Source organism: Leptopilina heterotoma, unplaced genomic scaffold, assembly GCF_015476425.1.
Source record: "Leptopilina heterotoma isolate Lh14 unplaced genomic scaffold, ASM1547642v1 Lhet_201, whole genome shotgun sequence".
In the NCBI taxonomy this organism is placed as follows: Eukaryota; Metazoa; Arthropoda; class Insecta; order Hymenoptera; family Figitidae; genus Leptopilina; species Leptopilina heterotoma.
In genome coordinates this window covers 1209334-1234527 of record NW_025110916.1, presented here as the reverse complement: position 1 = coordinate 1234527, position 25194 = coordinate 1209334, and the positions used below count along the sequence as shown (strand labels likewise).

The 25194-nt window shown below is 29.2% G+C and overlaps 1 protein-coding gene across 2 annotated transcripts in view; it reads right to left on the bottom strand.

Annotated features, from left to right (window-relative positions):
• LOC122501110 (cytoplasmic FMR1-interacting protein) overlaps positions 1 to 25194 on the bottom strand; it is an 85336-nt gene that overhangs the window by 9956 nt on the left and 50186 nt on the right. For both annotated transcript variants that reach the window (XM_043610382.1, XM_043610383.1), the window contains exons 8-13: positions 23859 to 24073; positions 23388 to 23518; positions 23096 to 23266; positions 22930 to 23012; positions 13989 to 14057; positions 6131 to 6204 (exon numbers count right to left, since the gene is read on the bottom strand). In XM_043610382.1, the coding sequence (XP_043466317.1) occupies positions 6131 to 6204; positions 13989 to 14057; positions 22930 to 23012; positions 23096 to 23266; positions 23388 to 23518; positions 23859 to 24073 (743 nt within the window). The remainder of the gene's footprint in view (positions 1 to 6130; positions 6205 to 13988; positions 14058 to 22929; positions 23013 to 23095; positions 23267 to 23387; positions 23519 to 23858; positions 24074 to 25194) is intronic.

Sequence of the window (25194 nt, the reverse complement as noted above, 5' to 3'; positions counted from 1 at the left end):
TATCCAATTCGATTCTCTGTAACCAGATGACCAGAATCTAAATTCCCTTTAATGTCGTTTAAGGGGACCGACAGATTAGCTCAGTCGGATAGATGCCTCGCTTGGCGGACGTTTTAGGACCAAGGGTAAGTACCCTTGGTTCGCGCCCATTTGGCTTGGTATTTTTCTGGCACGTGAGATAATCTGAGCGGGAGGTTTGACGTCGAGGTATAATGATGTGCACCGTCGATTATTGTCCGGTACACACCATTAGAACTCGACTGTCGATAAACCGGTTGTACTCAGGAGAGGTTTTCTACAGTTACCCTCTCCACTGGCGAGAAAACCCATTAGACGGGTGGTCCAGGCAAATGCGAGTACTCCTAATTTTCAAGTCGTTCTGTAGGCGCAAAAATTTAGAATAAGTATGTAAGAAAATGTAGTATGTAAGAAAATTTCCTCGAGGACACTTGTAAACGCTACACTGAAAAAAAAAGTTCATTGAATCAAGTAAATGCATTTTCTTGACCTGATTTACTTGAAACAAACCCATATTTTCTTATTGGAAGAAATTTATTTTCTTGTGTCAAGTAATTTTGAGCATTGATCAAAGTTATTGGAATAAGAAAATATGGGTTTGACATAAGTAAATATCTTACTGTTTCAAACAAACTGTTTTACATGCGCCAAGTCTCGAAAAAGTATTGAATCAAGAATATCATGTTCTCACGTCAAGTAATTTACCTTGAGTCATTTGGTATCTTGAGTCAAATAATTTTTTTATTTCCTTTAAAGCAACTATTTATTTCATCCAACACCCATAGTCTTGAGCCAAGAAAATGGGAAGATTAATACAAGTTAATAATTGTTTCAACTCAATTAAAAATTATTTTGTTTCAAAGAAATATTAATTAATCTAAGCATTTCTTTTACTTGAAGCATTTCTATATTCTCATGTTTCAAAATCATTAATTTCTTGCGAGAATGTTATATTTTCTGGAATGAAATATTTTATTTATTCAATTCAATTAAGTGTAAGATCTTAATATAAGTAAATATTTGTTTCAAGTCGATTAAAAATTATATTCAATTAATCCCATATTTATTTGAAGAAAGAAATTCATTTTCTTGTGTCAAGTAATTATTAGCATTGAACAGAATTCTTGAATTAAGAATGTAGTATTTGGCGGAACTAAATATGTAATTATTTCAACCAAATATTTTACTTTTCCGAAGTACCAAAAAGTATTGAATCTAGAATATATGTTCTTAAGCGAAATAATAAAGTATTGTCTGGAGAATTCATGTTTCTTGAATCGAATCATTTTATTTATTTGCTTTGAAACTTTTTTTTACTTAACACAATGCCGGTGTTCTTGATCCAAGAAAATATTTTTCTTCAAATGTATATGCAACTTAAATATCAGTTTTTGAAAACTGTCCATTGAGGCTAGGATGGCATAGTGGTAGCGTGACGGCTTCTGGTGCGTGCAACCCGAGTTCAATTCCTCCGACCGTGGAAAATTTTCTTTCAAGGTATATTTGTTGTATTTGTGTTAAGTATTAATTAAATGTAAATATATATGTAAAATAATAATTATTTAATTATTTAAATAAAAAATATAAATGTTAATTAATTAAATAATAAAAATGTTTGACCTAAGTATTAGAAAAGATGGGATGGAGGTAAGGGGGGGGGGTAATTTAAGTAAATAATTTACTTGTATTGAGAAAGTATTTTTTTGATTGAAAACTATAAATTTTCTCAAATCAAGAAAATATTTTCTCGGACAGAGAACATACTTTCTTGATTTGATACATAAATGATTTTGAATTAATATATTCTGCATTTCTTACATGCTACTTAACTTCTTGATCGAATTCCATATTTTCTTGGATCAAGAATATCTGTTCTTCTCACAAAATAAATGTTTTCTTCATTTAATCTTGAATTACTTGAACGAACGTTACAAAACATTGAATGAATCGAATAAAATAATTCAATCATCTATATATATTCTTAGAACAAGAAAATATTTTATTCATTTAATACATTTTATATTTCGTATAAGAAGATTAACTTCTTGGTCGAATTCCATATTTTCTTGGATCAAGAATATATGTTCTTCTCCCAAATATCCTATGTCAAGAAAATCGTTTTCTTGAATCAATACTTTAATAGTCTTGGCCGTATTCAATCCCACGATGTGCTTCAACCAAGAAAAATTTTCTTGGTTCAATACTTTTTTTTTTTTCAGTGTAGTACTAAGGCAAAAAGACGAGTGTATAAATAAATAAATAAAAAAATAATGTCGTTTAAGGGAATCATTAGTTGCGGAGTTAATTCCCTATAATAATTAACTTTATTCCCTTAAACGGCATTAAAGAGAATTCAGATTCTGGTCATGCAGTTACTGAGAGTTGAATTAAATAGAAATAAACAACTCAACAATAGTAAAAGGAATTCGTTACGATTGCGGACAAAAACGGAATTGGTTTGGAATTTAAGGGCATAAACAAATTTTTTAGGCTAGTTTTCAGAATTAGGAAATGTTGAGACTGTTTTTGTTGAAAAATAATGTCTTTGAGTCCTGATGATACAAAAGAAAAAGGTAACTGTTACTTCCAAAAAAACATACTCGCTTTTTACGGTTAACTGCTAACCCTTATGACAGAGCGCGCCTCTGTCTCGTATTGAGGAAAGCAGGGATCTTTTAAATTTTTTCAGTGTAGGTTATCTTAATTTTACAAATGAGAGACATAGAACAGGAACGACAATGAAGAAGCATTCCGGGAATAAGAAGATAAGAAATCTTGACGAGTGTAAATTATCCATTATTACTAGAGAGGTTTGTTAACTAATTTTATGCTGTTTTGCATTGCGGTGTTGTTTTTAGCAGAATTCCTGGATTAGATGTGTGGAGAGTTGGATATTTGGCAGTTTTTACAGAGGCAGAGCAAATTCACTATCCGGATTCAATGCAGATAATTTATTTTATACTTCACTGTGTTAAAGTAAATCATAGTAAAATCTCTCGTTAAAACTGTTAAATAACAAGTATGTAACCTAACACATTTTTGTAGACTGGGAATGCATATTATCTCTTATAAGTATAAAAACCTGCAGGTTTTATGAAGTCATTAATCGCTCACAGTTCTTACGGTAATATAATCGATAACATAACTATAAATTGAAGAGTAGGCTCAAAAAATTTTAAAGCAAAATTCAAAGTTTTTTATGTGCTATAGTTGACAAATTAAAATGTATTAAGGCCGATATTCTTAGAAAAAATAATTAAAAATGTAAAAAAAATTTTTTTAACTTAAATAAAAATGAAAAATTCTGCACGTAGAGCGAGTAAAGAAATCATATCAGGGCCATAAGCAGATATCAATGCCTTATAGTTTTTGTTAAAATGGATCAAACTTCAAACATTGTTTCTAGCAGCAATAAAATGATGTTGAACTGTCATTGAATTTTAAATAATTCTTCCCTTAAAAATTCTTAAAAATACAATAAAAATGAGCCTTCTAATTTGGTTACCCCCTTAAATTCATTGTAAGCAGGAACACTTCGGAAAGTGAGATAGTAAAGGTACACTCTCACCTCACTGCCTGCCTGCCTGCGCAGGCAGGCGCAATGAGAGTGAGAGAGAAAAAACATTTAATTTGAATTTTCTGACTCTCTTACTCTCATGCGTTACCGTGACAACCGGCAGGCAGGCAGGCAGTAGGAGCTGTGCTAGCGCCTTTACTCCTAGCAAGTCTGTGTTGAGTGCCTAGTGGCATTTTTGGTACCTATACTTATTTAGTTTTTTAAATTTGTTTTTCCCTTAGTATTTCCTCAGAGTAAAGCGCATTTTAAATATATGCATATAAGTAGTGAAATATGGCAATAATTTGAATCAATTACATGCAGGAACAACTTTTATACATTCTTCTTTGTTCAATTCTATCTTTTTGTATTCGTTCAAGTACCTAAATTTTCCATAAAACTATTTGCAAGAAATTATAAATATTTTATATATTTTTAGAGTGTCCAGAGTAGTTTGTAATTCAAACCATTCTTAAAAGCTATTTAATTCTCGTGAGTCTTAGTACCTAGGGATTTTAGAAATCAATGGTTACGAGTTACGACTCTGAAGTCACTTTTTAATTTGACATTTTTAAATTCAAGTGGCAATCGTAAATTCAATTTTAGCACTATTTTTTTGTTTTACATTAGGTATATCGATAATAAAAAAAATTAAGGGCGTGTAATGCTGTAAATATAAATGTTATCTAAGAGTTATTTTTACAATATTGAAATGCGAACGAATTTAAATAAATAAATACGTGAGAAAAAATTATTACACGTGTAAAAACTTTCCCTCGTGTATTTACATGTCCAAATCGACACTTTCACTCAGATAAGATATTATATGGGTGATTCTCCGCGTAGTGCACAATTCAATGTCCCTCGTATTTTTTAAGAAATTAGTTGCACATATTGCAATGAATTCAAGAAGAAAAACTAATTTCTGTGTTTACAAACAAAAGCAAGTAGTCGTTTGCATTTAAATATTTATAATTTAGCTTTAAGAGCTGTTTTAAGGTGCTAAAACGTCATGGTAAGGCCTGTCCCCAGTACAATGTATATAAACAAATTGTTATTTTTAATAAAATACAGTAATTAATCTAAAAACTATTCATATTTTCGTATTGTTTATGTTCGTAGGATTGTAAAAAACAAAGAACTTGCGAAAAAAAGTTATTTAAAAAAAATTTTTTTGATGTTAATTCTTGTCCCTCGTTTTCGCGTCATGGTCTGGCCTTTTTATAAAATTGTATTATTTACATAAAAATCAAATCGAAACTTTACTCAATATTAGTAAAACGCAACAACAAACTCTCCTAAGTAAATTAATAAGAGAGAAACTAATTTGAGAATTAATTGTTTTGTTTTTTACACATTAAAAGCACTAAACTTGCATAGGGAATCACAGAATCGTCATGGTCTGGCCTTCACATACTTCCCAATAAAATTAATAATTATTTATATTTTACGTCAATTAAAGTGTAGTAGTATTAGATCAGTGAATATAAATGTCGTAAATATGAAACAGAATGAAAATCGCTAATAAATTATTGTTTAAAAAATCAGTTTTTCTTGAGCGTCATGGTCTGGCCTTCTTATCATGGTACGGCTTTTCTGTATTGAACAGCGTGTAACAACAGAGTGAAGCAATAATTGTTAAGGTAGTACGCTCGTGATCGCACTTTTCTATAGAATTTCATGAAATTTGAAATCAGAATAGTTAATAACAAGATCTATGTATTTGCAAAATATTAAAAAAATTGACCGTTTCTAAAACAAGATATTTAAGTTCAAAGTTTGTTATTTAACATGGTTAACCTATGAAAAGTGCATGTAAACGGCACATTTCTTCTAATAACTTTTAAAATTTTCTATAGATTGTTTTAAAAAACTAATATATTATAAATGAATGTTTGAGAAATTTATAACAAAAAGATTTAACAATATTAACCGTTTCAGTTAAAAGATATAATATAATATAATATAATATTCTAGTCTGTACATAGGGCTGACTATGTATTCAGTACAGTCCAAGCAAAAATATGCTACAGTAACTGCACCATACTATAGCATTTTATTAAAATTTACTTTTGAAAGTGACTGCCGCGAGCGTACTACCTTAAACAATTGTAATTTGCAAAATAACATACAGATAATTATTATTTCATTTGCCTGTAAATATAACAGGTGCTTTCATTTTACCATGACTGGATAATATAGCCGCAAAGTATAAAAAGATATATAAAAATTATTTGTTTAAAAAATAGAAAAATTATAAATATTTTGTCCGGCCCACCACTGATATTTCATTTATAAACACTAAATTTGAAGATTCTATATCGACTTTTACTCAATTTGAAAAAAAAATCAGTAATAGAAATAACTAAATCGTGCGCTACGTGGAGAATCACCCATATATTCAAAGTTTCAAATGTTTCCAGTAACTCATCATTGCTTAAAAAAGATAAAAATAGTGTACCGCTTATGATACTACATAAATAAACTATTATTTTAATAATAAAATAATATTGTAAATTGTTTACTATCTGGACACTCTGACATAATTAAACTTACTCCATCATTGATGGCTCTTTGCTTCTTAAAATATGATCAGTTAAAATCCAAGGCATCGACATTTCAATAGGAAACTGAAAGAAAAATAAAGTCAAACAAATCATTTTAAATGTACAAATAAAGAATCTTAAGAAATATTTATTTTATAATAAAGTGTAATAAATGTGTAAAGACGTTCACATGAAAAATAACTGCTTAGAAATTATTAAATTTTCTGGTTATAAGACTGGAATAGAAAAGAATTACAATTTTTTCATATTCTATACACTAAGAGACTCTTTTGCTTGTAGCAGACTTTTGATAGGCCCGGAAATTCTCTCTAAATTTCTATACCCTCAAGTTGGACAGAATATACACTACCGGCGGTCATTGTGCAACTGCTACTTTTTTATGGTTGTTCAATATCTTTTAACTTGGAAAATATAATAACTAAAAATTTTTCCTTTTTATTTTCAATGGACGTATAAAATTCTGAAAAAAATGACACCTTAACAACAAAAAAATATTAATTTTTTAATAAGATATTTAAGAAAAACCCCGTTTTTAGTGATTTGACTAATTTTGTTTATATCTTCCGAAGAAATTAACGTTTTTTAATCTTCATAGGCATCTTAATAGTAATTGTAATTTTTCTAATTTTTTTGAAGCAACTTTAATCACTTGCATTTTCTAAAGAAATGTATGTAGATAAAATTTTGTAAGAAATCTCAATTCTACAAAAAAATACGATTGAAATGAGCCTATGAACGTTGAAAAACGTTCATTTCTTCGGAAGATATAAAAAAATTAGCCAAATCACTGAAAATGGGGTTGTTCTTAAATATTTTATTGAAAAATTAATATTTTGTTGTTGTTAAGGTGTAATTTTTTTCAGAATTTCATGCGTTTATTAGAAATTAAAAGAAAAAATGTTTAGTTATTATATTTTTCAAGTTAAAAGATATTCAATAGTCATAAAAAGTAGGGGTCGCACAATTACCGCCCTTAGTGAACGAAAAATTAATTCCTTTCAATTCCAAAATACTACTTGTATTCCATCATAGAAATATATTTTATTCATATCACGTTGCTTTTTCTAAAAGGCATTGTTTGGGATTAAATAATTATAAATGTATCCACCTTAACGGAGTTCAAAATCGATACTTTAATGCAAAAAAAACACTCTCACGTTGCTCCTCTAAAACAACAGAACTAAGTTATTTCTGCTAACCTTGTCATATTTTATTTTTTATTTAAAATCGAATAATATTTGCATTGAAATCAAAACAGAACTTACAATCAGCGGGGAGCCGTATTATTCCATAAAGAAAATTTTCTTACAATTTTTGAAAGAGAGAATTTTATATGTAGGAAGTTTTTTTAACTGAAATTTTTTTTTAGAATTTTTATTTAAACAAATTTTCATTTAAACATTTTTCCATAATCAAACTTTTATTTGATAGAATTTACATTAAGTTCAATGTTAATTTATAGAAATTTTCATTTGCTAGAATTTTTAATGAACAGAATGTCATATAGACTAATTTTTAATAGACATACACTACCGTCCACGAGTATCAGGACGATTACACGCGACTCTATGAAAAAAACATGCACTCACTTTTTCAATCATATCTCGTAAATAAAAGGAGATACAAAAAAATCTTAAATACGGTTAGAAAGCTGATTAAATTCTGCGTAAAATAAGCCGTCTTTGAAGTCATTTCATTAACTATTTTTTGAGTTGTAGAGTAAGAAAAAAAAATAATCAAATTTTCTCATTTTTGTCTCTTGACTTCAACTTTTTTAAAAATCTAAAAAAATTTAGATAAAAGTTCTTTAAAAACACAGAAATTGGAGCTTTAAAATAAGACTTCGAAAATTAAAAAAAATAATTCGTCTTCGATATATCATTAAAAATGTGAAGCCGTATTTCGGCCGATAGATGCATTGAAATTAAACTCTGACAACTCGATTCTGTCTTCGCGCGGTTGCAAATGAGAGAGAAAGCAGGGACGACTTCATGCGGGAGAACGATGAACTTTCGAGTTTCTTTATACATATTACTCGTGAAACATCATTATTTATTATTCCCCAGAATAAATTCTTCCCTGTTTTTTCTCCCATTCTTAGCCACGCGAAGCTGGAATCGAGTCATCACAGTTAAATTCCAATCGTCGAAAATCGGCTTCATATTTTTAATGATATGTGACTGTCCACGAGAAAACAAGGCTTAGGTCCAAAAAATCAATTTTGATTTTTTTATGGTAATCGACAGATTTTATGTTGCTTTTTCAAATGCAAAAGTCAAAAGTTAAAATAGTATATTAAGCAACAAGAGGAGAAAGGCAGCCATTTCTTTACGGTGATTTTTGTGACACGAGTGGAGGTCGAGGGCGCCGTAGGCGCCCCGAGACCGGAACGAGTGTCACAAAAATCATCGTAAAGAAATTGGCTGCCTTTATTCTCGTGTTACTTACGATATTTTTTATTCCTAATGCACAAAAGCGGCGATTTCAGTTAGCAGACGACAGGGAGTAAAAGTCATTCACTTGTTCGATTTGTATGAAAATGGCGGCCGTCTTCTCCCTTGGGCAAGAAAAATGCATGTGAACAGCTAATTTTCTTGCCCTTGGGAGAACACGGCCGCCATTTTCATACGATCGAAGAAATGAATGACTTTCCTCCCTGTCGACTGCTATCAGAAAGCGCCGTTTTTGTGCATGTGGGATAAAAATATCAATTACTATCGACAATATATCGTTTTAAAGATGGGTATGTTAAGCGTAGTTAACCTCAATCGTTGACTGTCCACGATAAAACACGGCTTAGGTCGAAAAAATCAATTTGAGTTTTTTATGGTAATCGACAGATTTTATGTTGCTTTTTCAAATGCAAAAGTCAGAAGTTAAAAATATCAATTACTTTCGACAATATATCGTTTTAAAGATGGGTATGTCAAGCGTAGTTAACTTCAATCGTAGTACTTCAATCGCTCGCCCTGTGAAATTCACGTTTGGGAGCTAAGCCTTGTTTTCTCGTGGACAGTCACATATATCGAAGACGGATTAATCTTTTTTAATTTTCGAAGGCTTATTTTAAAGCTGAAATTCTAACGAAGATTTCTGTGTTTTTAGAAAAATTTTATCTAAAGTTTTCTAGATTTTTGAAAAAGTTTAAGTCAAGAGACAAAAATGAGAAAAATTTTTTTATTTCTTTCTCACTCTACAACTCAAAAAATAGTTAACGAAATGACTTCAAAGATGCCTTTTTACGCAAAATTTAATCAGCTTTCTTACCGTATTTAAGATTTTTTTGTATCTCCTTTTATTTACGAGATATGATTGAAAAAATGATTGAAAAAGTGATGGCATGTTTTTCATAGAGTCGCTTGTAATCGTCCTGATACTCGTACTGCCGTGTGATATAAAAACTTAGTTAACTGACATTTTGGTGAAAAATGAGTTTTTTGTATCAATGAACTCGTAAGAAAAACTGCGTCTAATAGTTATAGTTTAAATTTTTTTTTCAAATTATTGTTTGTAAAAAATTAATATTAAAAATCTAAGAAATTGCAGAAAGTGAAAGAATATTTGATAAAAAGTTAAGGAAAGTACTTTGCGTAGTCCAAAAAACAAACGAGGCTACGAGCTCGAATGTAAGATTTGAAGGAAAAACTTAGTTAAAGGCATTTGTGTGTTTTTTGTATCAAATAAGTAGTCGAGTCCGAGCGTTGGATTTGAAATAAAAACTTTGCATCTGCAACGCTTGCAATTACCTAAGTTCTTCCATCAAAAAGTCAGTCGAGACAGAGCCGAACGACTACTTAACTGCATTCGGCTAAACTCGGTTTATCCTCGGGTCGCAAGCAGCAGCAGACGTCCCCCTATCACATGACGTCACTGCCAGTTAGGTAAGTTTTTCCATCAAATCGGAGGACCGAGCTCGCGTACCTTTTTGTTGAGCAACTACGCAAAGGACTTTACCTAACTTTTTACTTCATATTTGCATTCGGAAAAACACGCAAGTGCATTTTTTCATATAATTTGTTTAAATAATTAATTTTTTATTTCATAATTAAATAGAGCACCATCATTATACCCAGTATGTGAAGTTGAATTGAACAATTTTTTAATTTTTATTAGGGTTCTGAAAGCAAACAGTTTTTCCTTATTTTCTCGTTTCGATATAAATGTCAGTTAACTAAGTTTTTATTTCAAACGCCAGCGTAGACGGTAGTGTAGGTTGCACTTAAAAATTTCTACAACCGTTTTCCCAAAGGACCACGTATAATTATTTTTTTATTAACATTCACTAAATTGTCCGGACTAACTTTTGACTGTTTCGGACTAATTCCGGATTCACTAGTCAAAATTAACTGATTAATTTCCGACTTCATCGGACCAACTCCGGTTTCACTAGTTGATCACAAACCGTATAGAGTTCGGATTTTTCCGGATTAATTTCGGGTGACAAAAACCTGACCATAAACCACATTGTTTCGGACAAATTTCGGATTAGTCCGAAATCTGTCCGGTTTTTTAACCAGGGGTTATACTGGCGCCAAAAACTTCAGACCAATTAGTTCAACTTCTTTCATATTAAAAACTTTAGAGAAACTTCTGAATAATTTTATTAGACAGAAATGTCTAATGAATTAACTAGAGCTGTGAAAAATTCAAATCGAATTGAGTTTTGCTCGATTTTGAAGGTATGTTTTCGTTGCCAGCACTTCTTACACTTTAACACCTAACCTGCATTATGCTGTTCTCTTTGCCGGATGTGACGCAATTTTACCATACATTTCGCTACACTTTCTGCACCTACTCTTGAGGTGGTGTAAAAGTTACACTTAGTGTAGGCAACGAAAACATACCTATTGTAAGAATATTTCCCACTTAATTTAAGTGGGGAATATTCTTGGCGCAAATTTAAGAAGATTTTCTTAAAATTAGAATGTAATTTTTTCAGTGTTGTTTCATTTCTAGGTGACATTTTTCTTATTATACAATAACAAAAAGGTACATATTTTTCAAAAGTGTTTTTAAGTGATAAAAGAAATGAATAGAAACAATGAATTTGCAATTTATATTTTTCAAAAAATTTAGAGCAAGAAAAGTTATTTTGATAGATTTTAAAGAAAATACTGAATATTTGTGAATAATTTTAATCTAGAATTAAAGAGTGGTATTTGTACTTTATATTGTAAAATTTTCAAATCTCAAAAAATTTTTCTTTAATTGGCATTCTGAAAATATCGACTGTTTATAGATAAAATCGAATAACTCGAATAAATCTTAATCAATTTTCTTCAAATTTTTTTTGTTGGATTTGGATAAAAAATGATAAAAGGAAGAATTCTGTTAATTTTATTCAATGTTTTTGATACTTTCATAGAATTTAAGCAAAAAAAAACTGAAAAATAGCGACTTTTTGACATTTAGACAAGCGTAGAACCTAAATTCCTAAACGGATTTGTAAAATATTCTGGAATATTATTAATTGTGTTAAAAATTCGATATATTTTTAAAAATTTCAATACATTTTGTATTTTTGAATATCTTAAATATAAATTCTCATTTAAAACTTTATTATATTTTTAATTATTACATCAAAGGCCACAATATTTTTACAATTTACGTTACTTTACGTGTAAGACACTGTTAAGCATAGTTACACTGTTTAGTAATTTATAGAAATTTGCATGTCTTTTTAATTACAAAAGAAATTTCTAAACAATTTCCCTTTCAATATTACTTCATGCATTTATTAAAAAGTTGATATGACGCTAAAAGTTTTAGAATCCCAACAAAAACATCCTTGATGCAAAAAATTCCGCCAAGTAAAAGTTTTTGTAATTGTTTAAACAATTAGTGAAATAAAAGTTTACCAAGTAAAATTTATAACTAAAGTTTTAATATTGATTGATTTTATTAATAATTAAACTTCAGAATTGAGTAAATGTTTCACGTTATATTTTGAATTGTAACAAATATGAAATTTAATTTCATGATTAACATAAGCAAAAATGAAATCTAGTTATCCGTCTTAATAAAAAATATCTATTTAAGATAATTTTAGAATCTTGGCGTCAAAAATTGCCTTAAATAGATATTTTTTATTAAGGGAGCGTTCACAAATTACGTAACGCTAATTTTTAAAAATTTTTACCCCCCCTCCCCCCATGTAACACACTGTTACATACATTAGCGCCATTTTTTCTGCTGTACATAACAAATAGCTAGACCCCCCCCTCCCCTTTATAATGTTACGTAATTTGTGAACGCTCCCTAAGGGGGGTCATCTAAGTAACTCACGAAAAATAGGCATATTTTCAGAAATTTTTTTTTCTCAATGAAATGGTCAATCAAAAATCTGTAAAGTACGTTTTATTGCATGAGTATTAATGTGCAAAATAAATATAGTTTTTAAATTTTATTAAAAAATGGTGGCTGTGCAGCATTTCATTGGAAAGCGTCTCATTTAAGGATTCCATGTCCCGAACAACTAACGTCCTTAATTTTTGATCTGGAAAGAAAACGAAAATGTTGTCATTTTCTATACATCAACAGCTATCGACATATGTAAGATTTTTTTTATGTTACTTACTTTTATTTTTATCAACAATTTTGTCACTTTTTTTCTGAAAATTGTCACTTTTTTGTTCAATCACGCACCATTTTGCAAAAAATCAAAATATCGACAAAATCCTACGTGTGTCGATAGCTGTTGATGTATAGAAAAAGACAACATTTTGGTGCTTTTTTCAAATCAAAAATTGAGGACGTTAGTTACTTAGATGTCCCCCCTTAAGACGGATAATTAGATTCCATTTTTTGCTTATGTTAATCATGAAATTAAATTTCATATTTGTTCAAATTCAAAATATAACGTGAAACATTCTCTCAATTCGAAAGTGTAATTTGTAATATTAATAAAATCATTCAATATTAAAACTTTAGTTATAAATATTACTTGGTAAACTTTTATTTCACTAATTTTTTGGACAATTACAAAAACTTTTACTTGGCGGAACTTTTTGCATAATTTACGTTATTAAATTGGTTATATCTTGCCTTTTGGCTCTAAAGTTATTGAACTTTAAAATGATCCTAGTTTGATAACTTTTACATCTATTTTTACAGAAACATTTTAATTTGAAGTGAAGCGTTTAAAAGTGATCAGTCCAAACTGTGTGGCAACCCGACTGTACTGATTCTATAACGTTGGTTTAAACATATGGCCAGAAACTGTTAAAAAGTGGTTTAATTTGATTTAAAATTAAGACCTGTAGTGCGATTTGAACAAGATGGCGACTTTTTGCAAGTAGTTCTTAAGTGTAGAAATGAGAAACGTACATTTGCATTTCTTACACTCTTGGTCTACACTGAAAAACTGTTGATAGAATAGTTACGCTATTGATTCTGTCAGCGCTACTCGACGTTTGAACTCATAGCTCTATCAAAAGAAGGAGAGGTGCTCTCCTACTTGACTACCAATGGCGTTGAGTTAGCGGCTGCTTGGCAGATAATTCTGCAGCTCAATCAAAAGGGAGAACTACTCTCCCAAAAATAAAGTAAGCTGTGTATTTCCTTTTAACACAGCACTTCGGCGCATTGAACGAACAGTTCTGCCAACAGTTTTTCAGTGTAGTTACTTATAAAATATGTTAAATGAAGGATAAATCTCTTTAATTGAGACTTAATTGTTTAAATGTGTAAAGAAGATCAATTAGAGAAAAGAGATGTGACGCTCCACAGTAAAAGGGACCTATCTTCCAAATAACATTAGGCTCAGCCTTCATGCACAGTACACTGAGCCTTTCACAGCGGAGCGTCACATATAAATAATAATCAGATGATGTTAGTCATTAAAGTACCTGAATGCGTTTTTCCATGGTGATCAAGTCGCTGCATTCTTCATTGTGCTGGTGCCGCACTTGGCATTTCTATTCACAAAAGCAGTCATAGAAAAGTTGAGTACAATTACTAAATCTAATAAATTCATACAGAAAGAATAGAAGAAGAAAAGATTCGAAGGCATTCAAGTAACGCAATAAATTAATTATTGGTTTTTTAAAAACATACTATTAAAAACACAATATTACTTATAAATACTGAATTAAAGTCTTTTTTAATTTTAAATACTCTTGCGCATTCCCAATTTTGCATTATAATAAAAGAACAGCACCACAAAAAAATTTTTTTTTGTCCGACAACCTAGACTAGTCATTTTCTACGTATTTTGGGTCGCTAAAACCGAATCCAGTGTCAGAATTGCCAAGTTGGTTCGTTTTTTCTTTCTAACCTCAAAAAACTTACTTTTTTGGTACATTTTGTGAGAAAATGAAACAACGTGAGCTAGTTTTGAAATTATAACCTTGTATTACAATTTAGAAGTTAAATTTACATACCAATTAAATAGATTCTTTAAATTCAAAATGGCGGACTCAAAATGGCGGATATTTTAAAAATTGATCCGATTCGCTTGAAATTCAGTACTTGACGGTTTTTGGGTCGTTGATTACGAATCTAGTGTAAGTTTTTAAAAACTAAAAATGGCGGACCAAAAACTTAAATTTCATCAGATTCACCTGCAATCTGATACTCGGGGGTTTTTGGGGTCGCTGATTGTAAATATAAAGTCAGATTTTCGAAATTTATAACAGAAGACCTACTATGGTAGATGGAACTTTTTAAAATTGATAGGATAAGCTCAAAATTTGACACGCAAGAGTTTTTCTAGTCATGGATTACGAATCATACATTGGATCATAGCATAATCACATTACAAATTCCCCTTGTCTCATAGGTATTGAAAAAATGACTAATCTTATATATTTAACATTTAAAATGTTTCCGAAGTTTCCTTGTAACATTAGATTCTGTAGTAGCCAAGTTGTCCACTACTACAGAACTACGGTTGCATGATGACGATGGCTGCGGACCCGCTTTCCCATCCTGACCAGTCGCCGATACTGGGCTACCGAGACCCTGCATCGTAATAAAGTTTGTTAGTAAGGGAGACTGGGGCTAAACCGGACAAGTCAAATATTTCCGAAACGATGAAGAATTTCAAATAATGTAAATAACCTGTGAACGCACTCTTAAGCAAAAAATATTTTTTTCAATAAGTTTTCTGGTCAAAGACCAAATCCGTCCGGTTTAGCCACGGTCTCCCCTACCTTCTACCATGACGGCATCAGGTATTTAACCCAGGATTTTAGCCAGAACTGTTTTCCTGATGAAGAAAACAAATCCGTTGCCCACCGTCACCACGTGGAGGTACCCTGGTTACAGAAGGAATGTCAAAGATATATTTTAAATGTCAAATACATAAGATGAGTCATTTTTTCAATACCTATGAGAAAAGGTGAATTTGTAATGTGATTATGCTATGATCCAATGTATGATATCATACATTGGATCATAGCATAATCACATTGAAAATTCCGACGTCGTAAACTACGTTGTACATGACGCCGTAAACGACATCGTATCGACGTCATATATCACGTAGTATACGACGTCGGAAACGAAAGCGGAAATTGGGATAGTGAATGACGTAGTATACGATTTCGTAAACTACGTAGTAAACGGCGTAGCAAACGACGTCGTTTACGGTGTGGCGAAAATGATTATTTTAATATTATTTAATAAATACGTGAAAAAAGCAGTTATTATATAGAATAAAAATTATTTTAATTAAAATAAAATCATACATCATTTCAAAAAGGTCGAATTCCTAATTGACAATAAATAAGACGTTGTTTTCATATTCAAATTATTTTTTATTAATATAATATAAAATATCTTTTATAACATTATGTAACTCATGAAAATCCTTTAGAAGAACAAGTATAACAAGTTAATAAATATACACTGAAAAAAAAATTTATTTAATTCAAATAATTCAAATTATTTGAAAAATATTTATTTGATTCAAATACTTTTTAGTTGGATCAAAAAAATATTTATTTGATTAAAATAACTTGAATTATTTGAATCACACTTATTTGAACCAAATAAATCGTATTTGATTCAATTAAATAATTAATTAAATTGAATAAATGAATTTGTGTAATACAAATAATGAGTTACTTGAAACTATTCTGCCGTCCTTTTTAAAAAAGACACTATCTACATTTTAGCTCAATCGGAGATATTGAAGGAAACGCGTTTGCATCTAGATATCTTAATAAAATTAAAAATTTTGTAAACAAACTTATGTTCTTCACTAATTCGGACACGCTCTTTTTATTGGTGCAAAAAAAATTATTAATTTTAATTTATTAATAAAACTGTAGATAGTGCACATTTTTTATTCGAAAATTATGGAGAATACATGAAAAGTGCACTATGTGGTAGATAGTACCTACGTTTAAAATTGCTTTGTCCGTCCACTTTCCTGTTTAAAGCGTCACTATCTACATTATTTTCTAACACAATCCTTTATTTCTGTTATATTTTCATTATTATTTTATATTTTATTTTATTTATTATTATATTATATTTTTTAATTTTGAAAATACCGAACGAAAAATCACGAACAATAGAGGGGCTGATAGTAAAAATGGTTTATAATAAATAATAATGGGAGCAAAAGTAGAATAAGTGACTTGAGAGAAAAAACGGGTTAAAATGATTATGTAATTTCTTGATAAATTAATTATATTAATGCTTAAAAAATATTGTCAATAATAAAAAAACTTATTTTATTTGAATTCATATTTTGTAATTATTATAATTAATTTATCAAGAAATTACACAATCATTTTAATCTGTTTTTGCTTCTAAGTCACTTATTCCACTTTTGCTCCCGTTATTATTTTAAACCATTTTTACTATCAGCCTTTCAATACATAAATTTTATTTAACTTTACAACTTTATTTTATTTGATTATTATGTTCTGCATTAAAGTTTTATTAAATTAAATGTTAACTTTACAAAAAAAATAATTAAAATTGTTTTTTAATTTGCATTAAATATATGTGTTAATACAAAATAAAAGCTTTATTTGCAAATTATTTTATTATTTTTATTTTATTTGCATAATTAAACTTGTAGATAGTGCTCTCTCTCGCGGAAAGTTAACCAAAGTTCGAGAAAAATATGTACGAAAAACGTCAATATGTACATAGTTCTCTACTTTTGTGACTTTTGAAATCAGTTTATTGATTAACCTATGTACATGCTCGTGAATCAGGATTTCAGGGGTCAAATGGGTTGAAAATCCTGAAAATTTTGTAGTTAGGTCGTCTCCTTCTACAGATAGTGATACTTTAAAAAATATTTCTCGAAAATCTCTGTAGATAGTTTAATTAACAGCTAATTATCTTCTAATATAATTATAATTTTCAATTACGAACACGACTATTAGATTCGTCTTTTCATTACGAATCCAACGGTATAAAGAACTCATTTTTCGTAAAATATGTAGATAGTGCCTTTTTTAAACTGGACGGCAGTATTCTTTTATTTATTTCACTCAAATACTTCGTATATTTGATGCAAATAAAAATTATTTGACACAATAAATTTATTTTATTGATTATTATAAACTTAATTATTCAATCCGAATAATTCGTTATTCAAAGCTAATACACTATTTTATCAAGACAAATAAAAAAATATTTCAATCAATTAAATAATTATTTGAAACGAAAATAATGAATTACTTGAAACTGTTCATTTATTTATTTCACTTAAATATTTCATTTATTAAATATAAATAAAAAATATTTAACCCAATAGGTAAATTTATTTTATCGATTCTAATTAACTAAATTATTAAATATACGAATAATGAATTAGTTAATACTAATACCCTATTTTATGAAGACAAATAAAAAATATTTCGACAAATAAAAATGTGTTATTTGGATACAGAATATACGGCACTGGCATTGATATAGTAGATTAGGCGTGATGCCTTCCAGCCTTCTGTAGCCAAGCGGTTTAAATACGTGCGCTTAAGACTTTCGGTATGCGTTAGGGGTGGGGGGACGGTGAGTTCGATCCCACATGCGAGCGAATATTTTTCATTTTAAGCCTTTTAAGCGTTATATAAAATAATAAAATTGTGTGTTGTGTTGTGAATAAAAACTGTGTGAACATGTTTGTAAATAATGTTAAAAGTCTGTTAAACAATCAGTTAATATATATAATATAATATATAAATATAATATAATAATATATTAATAAATTAAAAAAAAATACTAAATATTTAAAAAAAAAATTTTTGTATTAAATATAGAATGAAATAATTTTTATAATTGATTCAAATAATTATTTACTAGCTTGAAATATTACATTTATTTGATTTGAATAATTTGTATTTGATACAAATAACTATTTATTTGATACGATAAAACAAAATACTTAGGTCTAGTAAATATTTATTTGAGTTGAATAATTTTTATAATTGATTGAAATAATTATTTATTAGTTTAAAATACTCCATTTATTTGATTTGAATAATTTGTATTTGATTCAAATAAATAGTTATTCAGTAAATCAATTAGAATTCACTGTTATTGAACAATTAACTACAACAAACGCTTATGATGAAGCATGTAGCATGTTGAAAAAGATTGTTGAAATCTCTAGGGAACAATCAGTAGTACAAACCATGGACATTTCCAAAGTTTGTTTTCATATGGGTGAAATGGTACTTAGTATATTTGCGCTGTGCCAAATCTATACCATTATTAATTACTAAAAGTCTGTTAGTGCATTTTTCTGAGAAATGTTCCAAATTTTTAAAATGGAAATTGATTTTAGTTCAAAAATTATTACTTACAAGAATTTTATTACTTTACCTGACTTTTTCTAAAATTTTTAAAAACTTTTGAATTTGTAATAAGTTAAAAACGACCGTTGGTACGTAATGCTGTAAGCAATGCTCAAAACTTTGTAAGTTAAATTATTATCCTTTTATAAATATGAGTGATTTTATTTATTATCTTAATTTAAATTCATCTCACTTCAGATATTTTTACTTATTACTAGATCTTTGTTATTTACATGACATAGGTTATATTTTACAATAACTTTTAAATTTGTATTAAGTTAAAAACGACATTAGTGCGCACTTATCTGAAAAGTGCTTTAAATGTTTAAGTGAAATAATTGTTACACTCCATATTTTAAGTAATTGTATTTATTATCTCACTTATGTTAGATTTTTTAAAATTGTTATGAGTTACATAATGTTAAAAAAGATATTTTATATTATATTAATAAAAAATAATTTGAATATGAAAACAACGTCTTATTTATTGTCAATTAGGAATTCGACCTTTTTGAAATGATGTATGATTTTATTTTAATTAAAATAATTTTTATTCTATATAATAACTGCTTTTTTCACGTATTTATTAAATAATATTAAAATAATCATTTTCGCCACACCGTAAACGACGTCGTTTGCTACGCCGTTTACTACGTAGTTTACGAAATCGTATACTACGTCATTCACTATCCCAATTTCCGCTTTCGTTTCCGACGTCGTATACTACGTGATATATGACGTCGATACGATGTCGTTTACGGCGTCATGTACAACGTAGTTTACGACGTCGGAATTTTCAAATAACGAATATTCGTAATCCTTGACCAGAAAAACTCTTGCGTGTCAAATTTTGAGCTAATCCTATCAATTTTAAAAAGTTCCATCTACCATAGTAAGGTCTTCTGTTATAAATTTCAAAAATCTGACTTTATATTTACAATCAGCGACCCCAAAAACCCCCGAGTACCAGATTGCAGGTGAATCTGATGAAATTTAAGTTTTTGGTCCGCCATATTGGATCCGCCATTTTTAATTTTTAAAAACTTACACCAGATTTGTAATCCGCGACCCAAAAAAACCTGAAGTACTAAATTTCAAGCGAATCGGATCAATTTTTTAAATATCCGCCATATCGGGCCGTCATTTTGAATTTAAAGAATCTATTTAATTGGTATGTAAATTTAACTTCTAAATTGTAATACACGGTTATAATTTCAAAACTAGCTCACGTTGTTTCAATTTCTCAAAAAATATACCAAAAAAGTAAGTTTTTTGAGGTTAGAAAGAAAAAAACGAACCAACTTGGCAATTCTGACACCGGATTCGGTTTTCGCGACCTAAAATACGTAAGAAATGACTAGTCTAGGTCGTCGGAAAAAAAAATTTTTTTTTGTGGGTCTGTTATTATTCGAATCTAAAAATATTAAAATTTGAATAAATATAAAATCTAATATGATTCTACCATAAACTTTTATATATAAAACGAGTATTTTATGATTTAATAAAAAAAATACTTTTGAATTTTGAAAATTATTTTTCTGTTAATAAGAATGTTCGAAATTTTTTTGGTCCAAGTTTGACGGCCTGCATTTTCTAAGAAAAAAATTACACGTTAAAGCCTATAAGTAATTCTTATAGTGTAACAAATAACCTTTAAAATAAGCCTAAGATCATTAAAAAGCGTTCATTATTTTAGAAGTTATTCAAATTTTTGTAAAACATTGAAAATGACGATTTTTAACCCTCCGTCACACACCTTTGAAAAAATTACACCATTACACACGTTTAGAGGGAATCCCTCACCACATTGTAAAATAAGCGACATTACAATATAAACGAAGGAATCAACAAAAATTTAATTTTAACACAAACTTACAAATATGTAGTAAATTATTCTAAATTATAAAATTAATAAAATTAATTTTCGGTCTCAAAAATAAAAATTAATTACACGAATGCACATCTTCGAAGAAATTTCTACTTTACATGTAAAAATAATGTAACATTAACAAGTAAGCAAAAAAATCATTAAATAATTTATTTTAATTATAATATATAATTTTGTCATTAACCAACAGTGGAACAAAAAATGTTTTAAAAACTTGATTTTTTTATTTAACATAACCTCACTTTTCGAGTTTTTTCTGGCTTTTAAGCTTCATAATGAAATATTAATTATGTTTAAACTAAATGTTTTTTTAGAAATGTGTTGAGGAGTAAACCGTCGAAAGGTATAGAAACTGATTTTATTTTGCAATGAGGAAAACAAAAGTTATTTAAAAAATACTGAAACTGTATACTGAGAGACCCAAGAAGGCTAGAGACAGGAGGTGAAACTTCGGTAGTGGGGATGAGTCAAGAGCCTTTCTTTAACCAGGCGTTTTTCGTTTCGAAAAGTCGCCAGCGCGGTGCTTCTGTACATCACTCACACATTTAAATTCTTGTATACCGTATGTTTTACATGCGTGTATGATATGATTTTAATTTGAGGTTAACTTTAAAGTGCAATCGAGACACAATTGACAATGTGTGTCATAACGGATATATAGAAATAATGTGAGTGATTATTAAATTAAGTGTTATTCAAATAGTTAAAAATTCCGAAAACGTGCTGTGTGAAAAGTTGTAACAAGAAAAAAGATAAACACAACATTATGACTATTACTTTTTGTTAACTTTTAATACACTTCGTGCTAAAGTTTACACATTTTTTTGTTTTTAAAACTTTTTTTTAATAACTAAAAGATGTTTGAAAATATAAACACTTATATTTCATATTGTATTTGTATAGAATATATTTTCCCGTGTTTACGTGTTTAGATGCGCAGAAGTCCAAGTGGTCTATTGCGGCGAAAACTTTTTTTGAAAGTAAACGCCTAAACATAAACCAGCTGAGCGACTCAGCATTGCCATACCCCCACTACCGAAGTTTTACCTCCTGTATCTAGTCTTCTTGGAGAGACCTTTGGGACTGTAGCGGAACAACGTATATGACAGCAGCTCCACTATGGTTTTGGTGCGCTGCGGTAAAATCTTGGGCGCGTGACAGTCCCAAATGTTGGTGAGCAGCTCACCGAAGTAGTGGGAATGCCGCCTTTGGTTTGCAGCTGAACAACTTTGGGACTGTCACGCGCCCAAGATTTTACCGCAGCAACCCAAAAGTATAGTCCTGTAGCGTTCCTCCAAAATGGTCAGTAGCAGCCTATCGAAAGTCTGCTGCTGACCCAAAGGTCTCTCAGTGTAGAGGGATTCCCTCCCTAGGTGTGTGACGGAGGGTTAAAAAATATTTAAATGAATTATTGGCCAAACGACTTCTCAAATATCTCATTCTTTCGAAAATTTTATCATCTATCAAAAAATGAGCAGAAAAAATTTTAGTTTCAATAAATCTTGTTTAAAACGTTTTTCATTCGCCTGAAAATGGGTGGTCTCTCAATTTTGACCGGTATTGTACTTGTAGTTATTCTATGAGGTACTTTATGAAAGTAAGAGACATAAATTTCACAGGGAAAAATTTTTCTATTTTGAATAATAGAATAATAATAGCTATCAATTAACATACATTAATCGATAAATTCATAATAGACATGTTTATTTTACTAATTTTTTTAGCAATCAATAATCAATTTACAATGAGAAAAATTTATAATAATTTGAGGATAGATTACTTGTAACTTGATCATATTTTTCAAGAATTAGGGAAAAGATCTTTTAACTAAATTTTAATGCAAATCCACATCTCTGCTTCTTCCAGGAAGTTAAAAAGATGAAAAAATTTTTTAATTAAAATCATATTTGGGATGAGAAATTAAAAGATTTTATATTTATCTCATCGCGCAGTCAGGAAATAAATAGCATTAAACAAAACGGTGTATGTAATAAGTCCGGGAACCAGCGAATTTTTTGTTTTTAAAATTTTACAGGAAACAACGGTTTTAAATTTTAAAACTTGTAATCGGATAAAATTTATGTCCCAAAATCGACATTTTTTAATAGGGTGCCTGAATAATTGAATAAATTTACTCACCTGAATTTTTCGCCCCATTGTCATTTCAAGATAAAATTCTCGATACCACAGTTGAGAAAGATCACAACAGTTCTGCAGAGATTCTATAAAAATAATTCAATTGTTAAATGTAATTGTAAATAAAATTTTGACACTTTTAATATTACTTTAGAATTCTGTTACTAACCACTAAAATTAAGCAAATAACTCCAGTAGAAACTAGTTTTATGAAATTGGTCAATTTGCATAAGATATTGGCCATCTATATCTTTTCTCAATGTTCGTTTTCCTCCACTTTTGTCAGCAATCAGAGATTCTAACATTGTTCGTACCATATAAAGCTGAGTTGAACTTGGTCCTAAAAAGATATAATGATAATTATTAGTAAATTTTTAATGTCCGATAGACAAATTTATTGAATGTATAACAAACGAGAAAAAGAAATATTTAAAAGATTTTGAAGAGAAAATAAAACTAACCGACATTCCTCCTTGGAACTTTAATTCCAAATCCATTATCAGGATCCTTTTTTCCCTTTAAAGCAGGATCACTAAGTGGCTCGACACCAAAATGCCAGTCCGCGCAAGTTTCTCTCACGGAAACAATAATACTAAAAAAATGGTATTTTACAAAAGTGAAAAATTATAGAGACAAATTTTTATTTAATTTAAAAATAAAACTAAAAACTTAATTTACAAGATAAATATAAAATTAAATAAAAAAAACCTAGGGTAATAATGGGTACTGTGTGACCTGCAAGCGGTCAATAAAGTACACTTTATTGCTCTAGGGCAATAATGAGCACTTTATTGACCGATGGGTTATAAGGGAGAACTTAGTATGCACCTGTACAGTTAGATAAAGTGACCATAATACGCCTGAGTTGCATAAAAGATATTAACTCGGTTTCGCACGAAAATTAACATAGTAAAAATAAAATGTTTTCAAACCTTCTAATAAGATCTTTTTTATTTTTAATTGCTTTTCTAAGTGGTTCTCTTAAAATGAGTTGAACAAAATCCTGGAGTTCAGCATAAATATTTCGTCGAATAGCATCGACAAAAACGGTTTCCATTCTCGCCATTAATACTTGAAGTCCTTTTATCATGGCAATCACTTCAATCAGAGCAAATTTCTCTTCCGCAGTATAATTATATCTCGTTGCCTGAAAGAAAACATGAAAAAATGCTTTCGAATTACAAAATGTATTAACAAATAATGCATTCATTATGTGTCGCGGAGATTGGAAAAATGAACCAAATCCGGGTGTTATGGCCGAACTCCGTAACTTTTAAATTGTAAACAATTAATTTATAATACTAAAAAAATCTAAAATTACATCATTCACACACAACATACGATTTTGTAAACACATTTTAAGCATTTACACAAAAACAACCTTTTTGTAATTTCACAAAATGGACATTCTTCTTTTTGAATATTTTAATCTAATGTACTTCAACTAGACAGAAATCTATTTCTTGAGGAATTCCCTTTTCTTTGACAAACAGTTTATTAACCCTTTTGAGAAATAGTTAGAAAATATCAAAATCAACTAAATTTATCAATATAAGGAGTGGTGCATCCAAGTCACTAAACTCGGATCACGCTACTGCCTAAATCTGCAAGTTGGCAGAATTAGCTAATTTTTATTTATAAAAATTAGATATATATGGGGCATTCCACCCCTAATCGGAAATTATTTTGCTCTTGCATCTCAAATTTTTTCAAATATTTTTTTTCTTTTAGTGCTTGTTGAAATGAGCTCTTATGATTTTTTTCAAATTTTTTTATAAAGCGATTTAACAGATACAAATTTTTGAAAAATTTCGTAATTTTTTTTTCAAACTCTCATAACTCGGACAAAAATTGACCAAATTGGACGTTATTATAATGAAAATTTTTGTTTTCAGACGTAGTATTTAATAAAAATATACAATTTTTTTTTAATTTTCGATACAATTTTTAAATTTTTTAAATAAAATTTTATTTTGAACAATGTTTGTATCAATCGATTTTTTTCAAAATTTTTTGTAAGAAACTAGCTATAAATTAACAACTTTTAAGCCCTGTCCGATCGTGGACTAACGATGGGATCTATTTATTTAAAATTTTTCAATTTTGATATGCGCAGTGAAAACGGGTACTGTTGGTAATATCTTGCCTTATACATTACCGACAATAGATATTGGTTGAAGTAATTATATAATTTTTTTATTTTTGAATACTACAAAATATTGAGTAACTAATAATAATATTTTTTAACAAAAAATCAATATTTTGCAT